This window comes from Phymastichus coffea, unplaced genomic scaffold (assembly GCF_024137745.1).
Source record: "Phymastichus coffea isolate CEN01 unplaced genomic scaffold, Cenicafe_Pcof_1.1 PCOF00007, whole genome shotgun sequence".
Lineage (NCBI taxonomy): Eukaryota > Metazoa > Arthropoda > Insecta > Hymenoptera > Eulophidae > Phymastichus > Phymastichus coffea.
Window position 1 is genome coordinate 398,695 of NW_026706818.1, and position 14,073 is coordinate 412,767.

A 14,073-nucleotide genomic window follows, 5' to 3' on the forward strand; every position below is an offset into this window, starting at 1 on the left:
TATTTACAGTCTATCTCACATATAGAGACAATAAACAAATTTTTTTGTTATTAGACATATATCTATATAATAAAGCACCGTATACTCCAGTTAGTATACTGGAGTTGTTTAGGATCGAGGGGGCCATGATGAACTTGGATTTGACCTTGAATGTGACCAGTCAAGGTAATTTCTAGGACAATATTGTTTTTTAATAGGAACCCCTTTTTTTTATCACGGATTTAAGTTCCTTGTCAAAATCTACGTTCAGATAAAGCTACACGTATGGGGTAAGGATGATCTCCCCAATAACCCCTCCTCCCAGGTCATTTCAAGGTCAATGTTGCGTTTTCAATTGGAACCCGTATCTTTGACTGGAAATTCAAATTCTGCATAAAATTCTACGTTCAGATGATATTTCGTAAATGAATGATGAATCTCTGGTACCCTAATTAACACACTTTCTAGCATATTTTGGGCTGTTTCTTGGTTTACACTGATTTAAGCATTTACGGGGCTTGAAAACGTCTGAACTCACATAGTTCAAACTGGCCCTCAGCTACTTAAATTCAATGCTTAAGTCTTCCCACCGTATGCGAGGTCTTACAGCCCCTGGAAAAGGGTTTGTATGTTTAAAGATCCAGCTAGTTAAGGCAAGATCATGTAGGGATCCATCCAGTTATGGCAAGATCGTGTAGAGATCCAACCAGTTAAGACAAGATTGTGTAGAGGTTCAGCAAGTTAGCTCTTTTTTTTTTTTTTTTTTGTAGGAATTTATTTAATTGTGAATCAGATGTTTAAACTGTCCACCATTATTTTCTAAACACAATTGCAATTTACAGAGAAAATTATTCTACACGTTTCTAAGTATGTGAGGAGTTATTGCTTGGCACGCTGTTGTAATTCTATCTCTCATGTTCTCTGGTGTTGTTGGAGGTTGTCTAAAATGGCATCTTTTACATATCCTCACAAAAAGAATTCAAGTGGACTCAATTCTGGTGACCTAGGAGGCCACGTAATTGGGCCACCTCGCCCTATCCATCGATATGGAAATTACTGATTTAAAAACGTTCGTACAATACGAGCATAGTGAGCAGGAGCGCCATTTTGTTGAAACCATAAATTCTAACTGCAAGCGGAACATCTTCTAGGTATTCCGGCAAATTGTTCTGAAGAAATTCTAAATATATTGCACCATTAATAGTCCGTTCACAGAAATATGGCCCAATCACTTGATCATTACATATGTTAAGCCATACATATAAGGCCCAATGATGTTGATTGAGCACCTAACGATATTAATGTGGGATTTACTTTTAGGAAAAATTTCTTAAGCATCAACGTACCCGATACAAGTGCAACTTTTGTTTAAATAATAGGAAATTTTTTTCTTATGAATTCAAACTGATAATTTTTAAAGTAAGTCAAGGTATACAAGGGAATTTTTTCTATGCAATTTTTTGATTTTGCATGAATTGTGTAAAAATATAAAATAAAAACAGTATATAACATTAAGAGAAGATTCAGAAATAATCCACTGCTTCGCCAAAGACAAGGGAATGTACTCCAAAATAATATGGATCTTAGATTACTTACAATTTTGGCTTTGGTTCGCTGAAACCCTTACCCTAGTTTGCGTCAAATTGAACGAAAAACTGGAATTCCGCGAGCTACAGCTCAAAGATTATTACAATATGTAAGATACCATTAGTATCACATTACTCTGGTACAGGAATTAAGTCCAGAATATCGTATACTTAGAATTCAGTTTTGTAGATGGGCTCTTGACATGTTGGATGAGATACCTGATTTTTTTTTAAATGTTTGTTTGAGCGATGAAGCGACGTTAAGCAATATAGGAAGATTAATTAGACATAATAGCCATTATTGGTCATCAGAAAAAGTAAATCCCCATGGTTGCCTAGTTCAGTAGAAATCAAGAAACGGTCTAAAATATGCTATAAAAGGTAAAAATAAGAGGACCAGAGATTCATTATTCATTTACGAAATATCATCTAAACGTGGAAATTTATGCAGAATTAGAATCTCCAGTCAAAGATACAATTGGAAATGCAACATTGACCTTGAAATGACCTTGACGGGTCGCGTACAAGGTCAAATCAACCCAATACAAGGTGTCCCATTATAAAGGAACCACCCCGAAATTTTCTACGGTTGGCGTTCTACAAAAAAATTGTTCAGACAAAAATTGTTTGGGACAATGAGGGACACCTTTCTCAGAAATCAGATTTGACCTTGAGATTTATTTTTAAGGTCATTTTTTGAATAGGAACCTATAATTTTGATCCCGGATTCTGAAAGAGCAAGAAATTCTACATTTAGATAAGGTATTACGTGTGGGGTGTGGTTAACCCCCCCCCCCCCCCCGTAAGGTTATGTAGGGGTCAAACTTATTATTTTCTTCATCTATGCACAGGGATGATTGGGCAAGGGTAAGATTAATTGTAATAACCGAATAACTTGCTGGTAATATCTTGCCCTCCCCCCCCAACCAATAAACTAGACGGTAATATCTTGCTGCAGCACGATATTGGCCTTGACCGTCAAAATTACCCAAGGAGGCTTCGGTACCCAAACCACGTGAGAATCCGAATCATTGAACGAAAAGAGAAACGTCGTCCACAAATACGCCCCTAGATATAAGAGAATGTCAACAATTAGGAAGTTTACACGACGTCTAAGCTAAAAAATGGAAAATAAGCTTTCGTTAATTAAATGAAATAAAATTAAACCTAATCTTCAATAAATCTTGAATGAATAGTTGAATAAAGCCTTGAAAAATGGATAAAAAATGGAAAATAAGCTTCCGTTATTATTAACACGTTTGCCTAATTTGGCTGGCTACCAAGTCGGCTACTCAAAACACCTCATTTTTTTATTTCGGATTTGGAAAGAATGTTAAACTGGTCACTCCCACATTGTCTTAATCCATTAAGGCCCTTGCCAAACTTGGGCAAGATAGCGCCAAACTAACTATGCCAATCGTAGGTAAATCGAAAAAAAACCCGTGTTTTTCCTTTTGCCATTTACAATTATTTATCGAAAGTTATTTAAATAAATTATCGAAAGGTAATCATTTGAAGTCTGACAAAGAAACATACGTTTCTTTCATATTTTTTCCCGTAGAATCAATTTTGGAAAATAATTTTGTAGGAAAACAAATTATTTTTATTCTCTTTTCTGGTGTGATTCCGGACAATTCTACAGAATTTCAACTAAATCGGAAAATAACACTTCTTTAGTATTCTTTTGTGACGGGCAAATCGATCGTTGAGTTCGATCGCCCTGTTCGCCTCTCTCTCTCTTCCGCGTGCCTCCCCCTGAGCCGCTGCCACATCCGTCTTGGTTGATTAAAACCGAGTATCGACGCACGATGTCGCTTTGTTGCAGGTTTGATTCCTGATTGGCGGAGATGCCTGGTGTTGGAGGGATAGGGCAAGAGCGGAGAGCAGAGGAGGAGAGAGAGAAGTAGTGTCGCCGGCATGAGTCGCATATATGTGCGTAGCCGGCGGCGCTCGGCCGTTTTGGGTGCCTGTGAGGAGGGGCGCGTAAGACGTTGCGGAAGGCGCGAGATCGGACAGTAGTAGGGTTTTGACCGGCAACTAATTACTAGCTAGTTGAGCCTCGCGACAAAAACCAGTGTGTGCAGTTGATTGCCATCGAGCAACCATCATCAAGGAGGAAGACCAGCTACATCCATCTAAATCCGCCTTTGAGGACGACATCGTTGGCCCAGTGGACGCGGACTTCCGCAGTAGCGCTCCCTCCCAAGGTCAGGTACCCTTTTTGTTTTTCGGTGCGCGCCTCGATTTCTCTCTCTCTAAGCATCGTATCGGCCGGACGCGGATGAGTGGCTGTATGCGTGAATTCGCATCACCCTCATGGAATTCGCGGGATAGTTGTAAGGCGAAGGTCTGTTTCCTGTGCGTTAATTCGCACGGAATGGACTTAGCCCAGACTTGGCCGACGCACACGTCAACGCTATATGTATATTGTTATTTTAATAAAGTGTAAAATATCCGAACCGATAAGTTTATTTATGCAACCTGTCTCTCTCGTAACTAGTCAAACCGCGATTATCGATATTACTGGACGACAGAGCCCTCGTTAATTTTCCGCGACGAAGCGAGTGCGCCTTCCGAGCCTTTCCCCTTAAATAATTTGTGACGCAACGTTGTTCGGGCTTAAATTATTAACGTACGTGTTACAATTTATGAAAGAGATGACTCGTGAGTAGTCCTTCTAAGGATAGTTCACGTGAAAAATTCGTAGTGTCTAGCGACTCAAAAGAGCCAAATACAGTGCCGCTCACGCACTTTTACCCCCCCCCCCCCCCCCACGGGCAAAATCAGTCTAACTTCAAAGTTTTATATCTCTGGTAGAAATTAACGTACAGAGACGCGCGTGGGTGCGTTTGAAAGGTCTTTCGGAGAGCTTTCAAATGATATGACTCACGGTTGCCATCGATTGTTTTTTTGAATTTTGCAACAATTATGCAAAATTGAAAATTCTGAAATTTTTTTATTATTTTTGACAATTAGCCAATTTTGGAAAAAAAATCGTACGAAAATTTGAAGTACACCATTTTTTAGCTATTACCAAGCCCTATCTGAATCACTCATCAAAAATTTATTTTCGTCAAATATGACGCGCGCACGGGCATTTTTTCCTGGAAGTGACAGTTTTTTTCAACATTTTTTATCTCCGTCAAATTGTAACAATCGAAAAAAATTTATAGGAGAAAAAATGTTTGTTTTTTCACGTAGAATACTGCAATAATTTTTTTTTTGGTTTTTCGAAAAATTTTTTTTTTCGGTTTTTTTCAATTTTTTTTTCTCACATCGGTACGCTAAAAAGATGAGAAACCACAAAAAAAAATTTTTTTCCACCCATTCAATAATACTACATAACAAGTATCGTAAATTACATAAAAAAAAATCTTTTTTTTTTCGACCTTGAAAAATAATTTAAACCGAAAAAAAAAATTTTTCGAAAAACCAAAAAAAAAATTATTGCAGTATTCTACGTGAAAAAACAAACATTTTTTCTCCTATAAATTTTTTTCGATTGTTACAATTTGACGGAGATAAAAAATGTTGAAAAAAACTGTCACTTCCAGGAAAAAATGCCCGTGCGCGCGTCATATTTGACGAAAATAAATTTTTGATGAGTGATTCAGATAGGGCTTGATAATAGCTAAAAAATGGTGTACTTCAAATTTTCGTACGATTTATTTTTCCAAAATTGGCTAATTGTCAAAAATAATAAAAAAATTTCAGAATTTTCAATTTTGCATAATTGTTGCAAAATTTAAAAAAACAATCGATGGCAACCGTGAGTCATATCATTTGAAAGCTCTCCGAAAGACCTTTCAAACGCACCCACGCGCGTCTCTGTACGTTAATTTCTACCAGAGATATAAAACTTTGAAGTTAGACTGATTTTGCCCGTGGGGGGGTAAAAGTGCGTGAGCGGCACTGTATGCCAGATTATTCGAAAAACGAAATCGTTAACATTCTGTTTTCTCTCGGGGCATGTCAAGGTCGATATGGTGCTGTAGCAAGATATTACCGTCAAAATTACCCAGGGAGGCTTCGATACCCAAACCACGTAGAATCCGAATTATTGAACGAAGAGAGAGACGACAACAACAAATACGCAGAAATTGTCGTCGCATTATGAGACAGAACAACGATGATCCACGAATTCTCGTTCTTTTGGCAATGGTTGATTTGGATCATCATATCTCTTTACGTGAAATTCAGAGAAGTACTGGAATCCCAAGAACAACAGCTGGTAGAATTTTGCGGCTTCATAAATTTCATCCGTATCACATAACTTTGACTCAAGCTTTGATGCCAGATGATCTCCGTCGCAGACTCGAATTCTGTAATTGGGCACAAGCCAGGATTCGTGAAGATCCTAAATTTTTCAGATACGTAATGTTTTCAGACGAAGCTACCTTTCATAGTAATGGACAACTCAATCGCCATAATTATGTTGGTATTCATGTCCCTTACTTATACTGACAAGGTCGATCAATTTGAATGTTTAGTTAATTTTTGACAGCTGTTTTGCTTGGATGTGTTTTTGCTTGTTTTCGAATTTTGCCTATTCTAAAAAATGGATCAAAGAATCTGTATCAAATTTTGTATGAAAAACAAAATAAAGTGCGCGGACGCATTCCAAATATTGACTGTGACACATGGTGAAGCTACCTTCGACCAAAGCAACGTTTATCGATGGTACAAAATGTTTTCAAAGGGCCAAGAAGATGTGAACGACGAACAACGTGCCTGACGCCCCAGCACGTCAACAACGAACGAAAACATTGATAAAGTGAAAAAATAGTATTGGCCAATTGTCGAATCACCGTTAGAGAAGTTTCTGAGGATCTAAACACATCGATTGGCTAATTCCATTTAACCGATGATTTGGGCATTAGTCGGATCGCCGCGAAATTCGTGCAAAAACTGCTCAATTTCGACCAAAAATAGCATCGCGTTAACCTTGCTCAGGAGATATTGGACTCGGTTCGTGACGACCCAAATGTGCTCCAGAGGATCATAACTGGTGATGAATCATGGGTTTATGGTTATGATGTGGAAATCAAAGCTCAATCATCCCAATGGAACCTGCCGCATGAGCCAAGACCGAAAAAAGCTCGCCAAGTTCGATCAAACGTGAAGGTTTTACTCACAGAGATAATTTCAATAAACACTCTAACTCTGGTGCTTTCTCTCTCTTGCCATCTGTCTCTCTCCCTTTTAATGTCAGTGCTTTTATTTTTATCGTAAAATATCTTCACATCCCTGGTCATTACCTCAAATTTAATATCCCCCATTTAATCTAACTCTATGACTATGTTACCTTCTCATTAATTTATTATCTTTCATCTCTCATACATTCCCATCTTCTGCTCCTCACCTTGAATTTCTACTCCTACCAAAAATTCCATCCCGTGATCTGTCTTTAGTTTTAAGGAAGAGAAAAAAGAGGACAGGAAATCAAATTTCTGGAGTCACTTAGTTCTACCTCGAGATTTTTTTCCAATCAAAAGTAATTATGACGAAGACAAGAATCTCGCAAAATTCACCGACTTACAAGCCATTTTAGAATGACTGTTTTTAAGTTAGTTGTAAAGGTATGCTCGCAAACTCTCCTTTCTTAATAATTGTTTCTACACCTAATTTTTTTCTCTAATAATGCTAACATTGCAATATTGCACATTTCTTTTGATTGAGCTGAGCTTGAATCTCATTTTGTATTATTTTCTTACTTGTTAATCGAATTAAATTGATTCAATCTGTACTTCCACTATGTTATGCAATTAATATTTTCTAGTAATTACTAAATTTATGATACGGATCTATTTGTTTCTGTAAATGCTATTACTATTATTATTATTGTATTATTTAAAATATGTTGTAAATAAACTGCAAATCTTTAGTCTACGGGGTTTTCCCCATGACCATGTAAGCTTACTATACTCTACTGTCTCCCCTCTCTCTCTCTCGCATGTTAATCCTTCACGCGGTTTTGACAGGAACACGCTCATATTAATAAATGACGTTCGTTAAGATACTTATAAAATTTATATAGATTATCTAAAAGTCACGAAATCATGTGCAACGTTTAAAAATGAAATTAAGTCAAATAGTGTAAACAAAAAAACTAAAGTCCATAAGCTCTTCGGAGCTTATAGACAGAAACACCATAACTACAATAATCAGCAGACATTTTCGGAACCAAGCAGTGACGAACGACACTACGGACGATGATGATATAGTCTTGTTTATCTACAGGGATTTTGATTCTAACATCAAAATTGAGGAGATAGACTGCTTAAATTTAGTAAGTTATTATACAATTTGATATACAAATAGAATTAAAGTTACAAGAGTATACAGGTATGGTAGTTATAATAAGAAGTTTTAAAAAATCTGTAAGAATATGTAAAGATCAAGTCTTTTGCAAATATTTATTTTACAGTAGACGAATTTCATATAGATCTATTGGCATAGGGCAATGATGCACAGAAACCACCATTGAATATAAGTATATTTTAATATTTAACAATATGTTATTTAATGACATAATAAGATCAAATATGAACGGTAACAAAACGATAAAAGTAACAAATTACAAATTATAATAAGAAAAATAAACTGGTATGATATTGCAACTATAGAAAAACCAGAAATCGCCTGTAACATTTTAATAAATGTGACAGTCGTTTAATAAATTTTTAGACAATATAAGAGATGGCACGCAAAGCGTCATAATTTATAATACGACAGCAAGCGTTACTCCTATATACAGTGATGTCAAAATTTCAGCCAAATTCATCAAGTAGTTTTTATCATTACAGTGAAGAATAAACACAATCACAGTGGGAAATAATTACTCTGAGGCTGTTTTGGCACTTTTCTGCATTGATACATAACTGTCGATGAAACATGGATGTATACTACATTACAGAAACAATGAAATCGTAAAAACCGTGAACTTTTAAAGGTGAACGGGGCTTTTAGAATGCACGCGACATGATCTACATCGACTACTTGGAAGAAGGAAAGATGATAACAAATGCCGATTTTGGGAAGCTTCCGTAATCTCACTGTTTGAACAGCTCAAAAAAATTTAGAACGATGCGTAGAAAAATATAGAGCTAAAAGGAGATTATGTTGAAAAATAAAAAAAACTACCTAAAAAAAATTTTTTTTGTTTTTATAAAAAATAACCTGCATAAAACAAAGTAAAGGACAAAACTAACAGGACTATATAATCTTGAATCACAAAAGGAATTATTATATCTTATAAAAATACAGAGGATCTATATGAAATATGGCATAGAGCAACTCGAAATATAAAAGTGAAGCAAAGAATTTTTTTTTAAATTCATAAAAGATGCTAAAATAAAAAATGGCTTGACTCATTTCGATGAATATATAAAATATAGTAAACATATTTGGAAATATATAAATATCAAATTGAATAGAAAATTAAAAATAAAAAGAATAAATAATTAATTGTACGGGACTTCCGGTCTCGAGCTCGAGCGGGAAAGACGCATGTGAGACGTGAGCTGGCAATCTGAATAGCGAAAATAAGGCAAAACTGAGCAAAAATAGTTGAAAAGTGAAGTGGCACACCGAGAAAGAGTGGATTTATCGACCTAGTGAAAAGAAAGTGAAGGAAGCGAGAAGATAAGAAGAAGAGGAGTGAAAATAAGAGGAGCAGCAAAAGTGAGGTTATGGAAGCAGCAAATATGGATGCGGGAAAGCAGGGGACGCTAAGGAGGGGCAGAGGCAGGCCCAAAAAACAGGAAAACGAGAAGAAAAGCAACGAGAAAATTGATATAAGAGCGTACTTGCAGAAAGAAGAGGAGAGCAACGAAGCTGGGTTCGCGAAAAGCGACAAAATCACGCGTTCACCACCGAGAAAGGCTGACGTAAGGGTCAGCAACAAAAAGGAAGAGAAGCATTGTGAGATAGTGCAGAGGACAGAGGATAATGGGGAGGTCAGCGACGATGAAGATGAGGAAACCGAGCAAGAAGAGGATGACGGGAAAGACGTGGAAGAGGCGCAGGAACCGGAAGGTAAAACAGGCGAGGTCGATAAGGAAGAAAACGGAGAAAAGATAGAGAAGAACAAGGATGGGAAAGGAGGGAGAAAGAGCAACAACAAGAGCACGAATACGAGAGACGATGGCAGCAACAGCGAAGGAGAAGAATTAAAGGAACTACAAAGAAGAATAAGGAAAATGGAAGAGCAGAGGAGGATAGATGAGCAAGCAGTGGAACAAGCAAAGGAAACGGTGAGAAGGGCAGTTGAGAAGTTTGACGAAAAACTGGCAGAGATGGAAAAACGAATGAAAGAAAGGATGAGAGAGCAAGAAGAGAGGTTAGAGGCGAAAATGAACAAACCGAAGAGTTACAGTAGATGTAGGAGGGAGGAAGAAGAAAAGGAGAACGAGAGCGCAGAAAACGAGAGCAACGAGGAACAAGAAAGGGAAGAGACACAGCGACCAGACGACGATCAGCAAGGAACTAAGGATAGGAGCAACGCGGAAGGAGGACAAGAGCCAAAAGTAAACAAACCGGACGCAATGAAATTAGGAGAGTACGAATGTGAAATGAAGGAGAGAAGGAGCAGGAAAAACAACGTATTTATTAGAGGAGTAAGGACTTCGGGAAAAAGATTAAAAGAAGAAATAGAAGGAATAATATTAGGAACTACAAGGAAACAGTACAATATAGAAAAGATGAAACCCTTAAGGGGAGGATTACTACTGACCTTCGAACACTTTAGAGAAAAAATTGAATTTATGGAGCAAGTGGCGAACTTTGAAAAAATAGGAATAAGAGTAGAAGAAGAGAGAACACCTAGAGAAATAGAAGTACAGGAATGGATTGAAACGATAGCAGAGCAGGAAAGGAAGAAACATAACCAAGTGCAAGTGGGTTACTTAAAAATAAAAATAAACGGGAGGATGAGCATATGGGACGAAAGAAGAGGAAATATAGTGGAAACAACAGAAAGGATGTTTTTTCCGATCAGGAGAGAGGGAGAGGAGCAACTGGAGAGGAGAGGGAGGCCACAGCAGGGAAACAGGGAGCAGTACCACGGCAGAGAACAGAACGAGTAGAAGCAACGATTTCAGAAGAGGAAACCGGTAGTTTGGCAGCACAGGAAGATGGCAAGGAGAAGGAGGGACCAGCGAGTGGACCAACGGCGGACGAAGAGACCAGCGAGCAACGAGGGGTAGGTTGTAAGTGCGTAGCGTGGAATATAGCAGGGAGCAAAAATATATTAAAGTGCAGAGACTTTCTGAGTAAATTCGATATTATTTTGTTACAGGAAACGTGGGTAGAAGGAAGTAAAGAACAAAATTTAATCAAAAAATTGAACAAAAAGTATAGATGGGAAATGAAAGCAGCCGTTAGGGTAAAAACGAGAGGCCGGGCTAGCGGGGGGTTTTGGTGAAGATTAAGAAGGAGCTAGGCAAAAACGCGGAGTTTAAGGAATGGGAATGCGGGGTAGTAATAAGAAATATTCCGTTAGGTAAAGAAAAAATTGATGTAATAACGATTTATAATCACGCGAAAATTAACAAAATGATTAAGAAGCTGAAAGAATTGATAGAGGTGAGTTTATTTGACAAGAAAAAATTCATTATAGCAGGGGATGTAAGGGTGGGGAACGAGCAAATAAGTAAGGGTAAAACGAGAAATTCGGAAGATAGAAAAGTGAACAGAGAGGGAACAAAATTACTAGAAAACTTGAGATAATGTAATGCGGAGATAAAAAACGGATGCACGGAGGGGAATAAAGGGGGGAGATCTACTTTTATTGAGGATGCGGGCTCATCGGTCCTCGATTTGGTGGTGGAAGGGGGAACAGAATTAACAGAACTAGTAACGAGGATGGAAATAGTAACAAGGATAGAATCAGATCACCTGCCAGTAATTTTCGAGATAGGGAAAGAAGACCAAAGGGAGGGGGAAAGGGAGGGAAGGACAGAAAAAGTCACAGAAAGATTCATATGGAGGAAAGAAAAAGTAGAAGAATATGAGGATTTGATGGGGAAAAAATGGAGGGCAGAAGAGCTTAAGGGGAAAACAGCACAGGATAAATGGAACTTATTGGTAGAGAATATAAAAACAACAGCCGAGGAATTAAAATTGAAATGAAACGGAGGGGGAGGGAGGGCGAACAGAAACAAAAAAAGCGAAATAGGGGAACAGAAAAAGAAAGTTTGGAAATGTTTGGATAAGTGGAGAGAAGAAAGAACAGAGGAGAAGAGGGCGGGGTGGAGAAGCGAGAAGATCAAATTGAAAGAGATGATAGGAAGAAAGATAAGAAAGACAAACGAGGAAAAAATCGAAACTATGGCAGCATGCAGGGACATGGGGGAATTTTGGAAGGTAGTGAATAAAGAAAGACCGACGAGGATCAGAAGGGGGGAAACCATTAAAAAAGAACAGCGGTAGTTGGACAGAAACAATAATAGAAATTTTTAATGAACTATGGGACAGGAGCGAAATTTTAAAAGGTTGGGAGATAGCGCGAATATATCCGATATTCAAAAGTGGAAACGAGGAAGAGACTAAAAACTACAGAGGGGTGTCACTTCTTGACGTGAGCTACAAAATATTAACAAAAATTATGGCAGGAAGAATTAGGGAGTGGGCAGAGAATAAAAATATATATACGGAAAGCCAATCAGGATTCAGAGGGAAAAGGGGGATGAGAGAGCATATCTTTGTAATGAACGCGATTATAGGCAATAAGCTAAAGCAGAAGGGGGGGAAATTATATCTAGGTTTTATAGATTTCAAAACCGCGTTCGACAGAATAAACAGAGCAAAAATGATAGAAAAAATACAAAAGAATGGGATAAGAGGAAAAATGCTGCAGATGATAAAAAAGATATACAAAAATACTTTGAATGAGGTAATAGCTAAAGAGGGACTATCAGAGCGCTTCGAGACGTCCCAAGGGGTTAGGCAGGGATGCCCCCCTGAGCCCTAGCCTATTTTGTTTATTTATTGACGATATAGACAATATCTGGGAAGAGAAAAAAGTAGGTGGAACGGTAGTGGGGGGGGGGGGGGAATTCTACTGTTTAAAGTTCGCGGAAGACATAGTGATATTGACAGATAACGAGGAGGGACTGAGGGAAATGTTGAAGAAAACGGAGATTTTCAGTAACGAGATAGGGATGGAGGTTAACACAGAGAAAATCAAGTTGATGATTTGCAGTGAAGGAAGATTAGGTAGGGAGAGGGAATTTACTTACAAGGGCAAAAAAGTGGAGGTAGTTAAAGAATTTAAATATCTGGGGTACTGGTTTACGCAGAAAAACGGGAATTCAACACATATAAACAAAATAACAGGGAAAGTAACTAGAGCAATCAACGCGACATGGGGAATCGTAAAAAGAGCAAAAATTGAAAACCTAAAAAAAAGGCTTTATCTTTTTGACAGCTTAATAAAAGCGGGGTGTTTATATGGGGTAGAGATCTGGGGGTGGCAAAAATGGGAAAATCTTGAGAGGGTACAGAGGAAATTTTTAAAAATGGCTATGGGATTAAATAGTAACACACCAAATTATATTGGAGCCATGGAAGCAGGAAGAACGTCGATGGAATTACAGACAGCAAGGAGAGCAATGGGATACTTGGAAGAGATAGTACAAATGGAGGAAGGAAGATGGCCAAAAATATGTCTGAGAGAGGAAGTGAGAAGCATACTAAATAAAAATCCGACGAAGTGGGGAAGGAGAGTACAGAGGTGTTTAGAAGGAGTAGGGGATGGGGAAATTTTAAAAATGATATGGGACAAAAGAGAGACAGAAGAAGTAAAAGGTAAAATAGAGAGGGGGCTGGAAAGAATAGCAGAGCAGGAACTTCAAAGCTTGTGGGGTAAAATAGATGAGTCAAAATACAACGGGCTTTACAGAAAATTAAAAGAGACGGTGGGAGAAGACGCGTATTGGGAAGAGAGGAAGGTTCCAGGGGGAGTAAAAGAGCAATGGGCGAGAATAAGGTGTGGGAATGTAGGCAGAGAGCAGGCGAAAGGATATAAAGATAGTAAGTGTAGAATCTGCGGAGAAAAGGAAGAAAACCTAGATCATATGATTGATGTAGTAAGGCAAAAGAGGAAATAGGGGGAAGATGGGTGAGGGAGTTAGAAAATTAGAAAATTACTGGCAGGAGAGAAGAGAAAGAGAATAAACTAATTAGAGCTCTAAAGGGAAGCCCGAATAGAGCAATATGCAACTATATTTACATGTTCGAGAAGTTGGCCAAATCGAGGGGGGATGAGGGGTATCCTGAGTAAGAGTAGAAGCGAGCTTTTGAAAGGGAGGGTAGGAGAGAGGGAAAGTATGCGAGCGCGAATGTTGAGATTATAACAATAACATTATATTATTATAGAAGTAGCAGACGTAGTGTTAAGTATTAGTTGTAAGTATAGATGTAAAAGTGGAACATTATGTAAAAGGCCGTGAAGGCTATACATTGAGCAAATAAAAAATATTATATTTAAGCTTGATTAATTGTACAC

The 14,073-nt window shown here is 37.9% G+C and overlaps 1 protein-coding gene across 1 annotated transcript; it reads left to right on the forward strand.

The window, feature by feature from the left end:
- Positions 1-9,256: 9,256 nt before the first annotated feature.
- On the forward strand, positions 9,257-12,458 carry LOC131669127 (golgin subfamily A member 6-like protein 22). The gene is made up of 4 exons (XM_058943799.1): positions 9,257-10,462; positions 10,564-10,767; positions 10,864-10,950; positions 12,360-12,458. Exons 1-4 carry the CDS (start codon positions 9,257-9,259, stop codon positions 12,456-12,458), a joined length of 1,596 nt encoding a protein of 531 aa, XP_058799782.1.
- Positions 12,459-14,073: the final 1,615 nt, after the last annotated feature.

Bases quoted from the DNA above. Each gene is read 5' to 3' on its own strand.
- LOC131669127 (XM_058943799.1), top strand. From the start codon at position 9,257: ATGGAAGCAGCAAATATGGATGCGGGAAAGCAGGGGACGCTAAGGAGG. The intron at 10,463-10,563 runs GTGGGTTACTTA...TTTTCCGATCAG, and splicing joins AGAAACATAACCAAGTGCAA to GAGAGAGGGAGAGGAGCAAC. The intron at 10,768-10,863 runs GTAGGTTGTAAG...ATTTTGTTACAG, and splicing joins AGACCAGCGAGCAACGAGGG to GAAACGTGGGTAGAAGGAAG.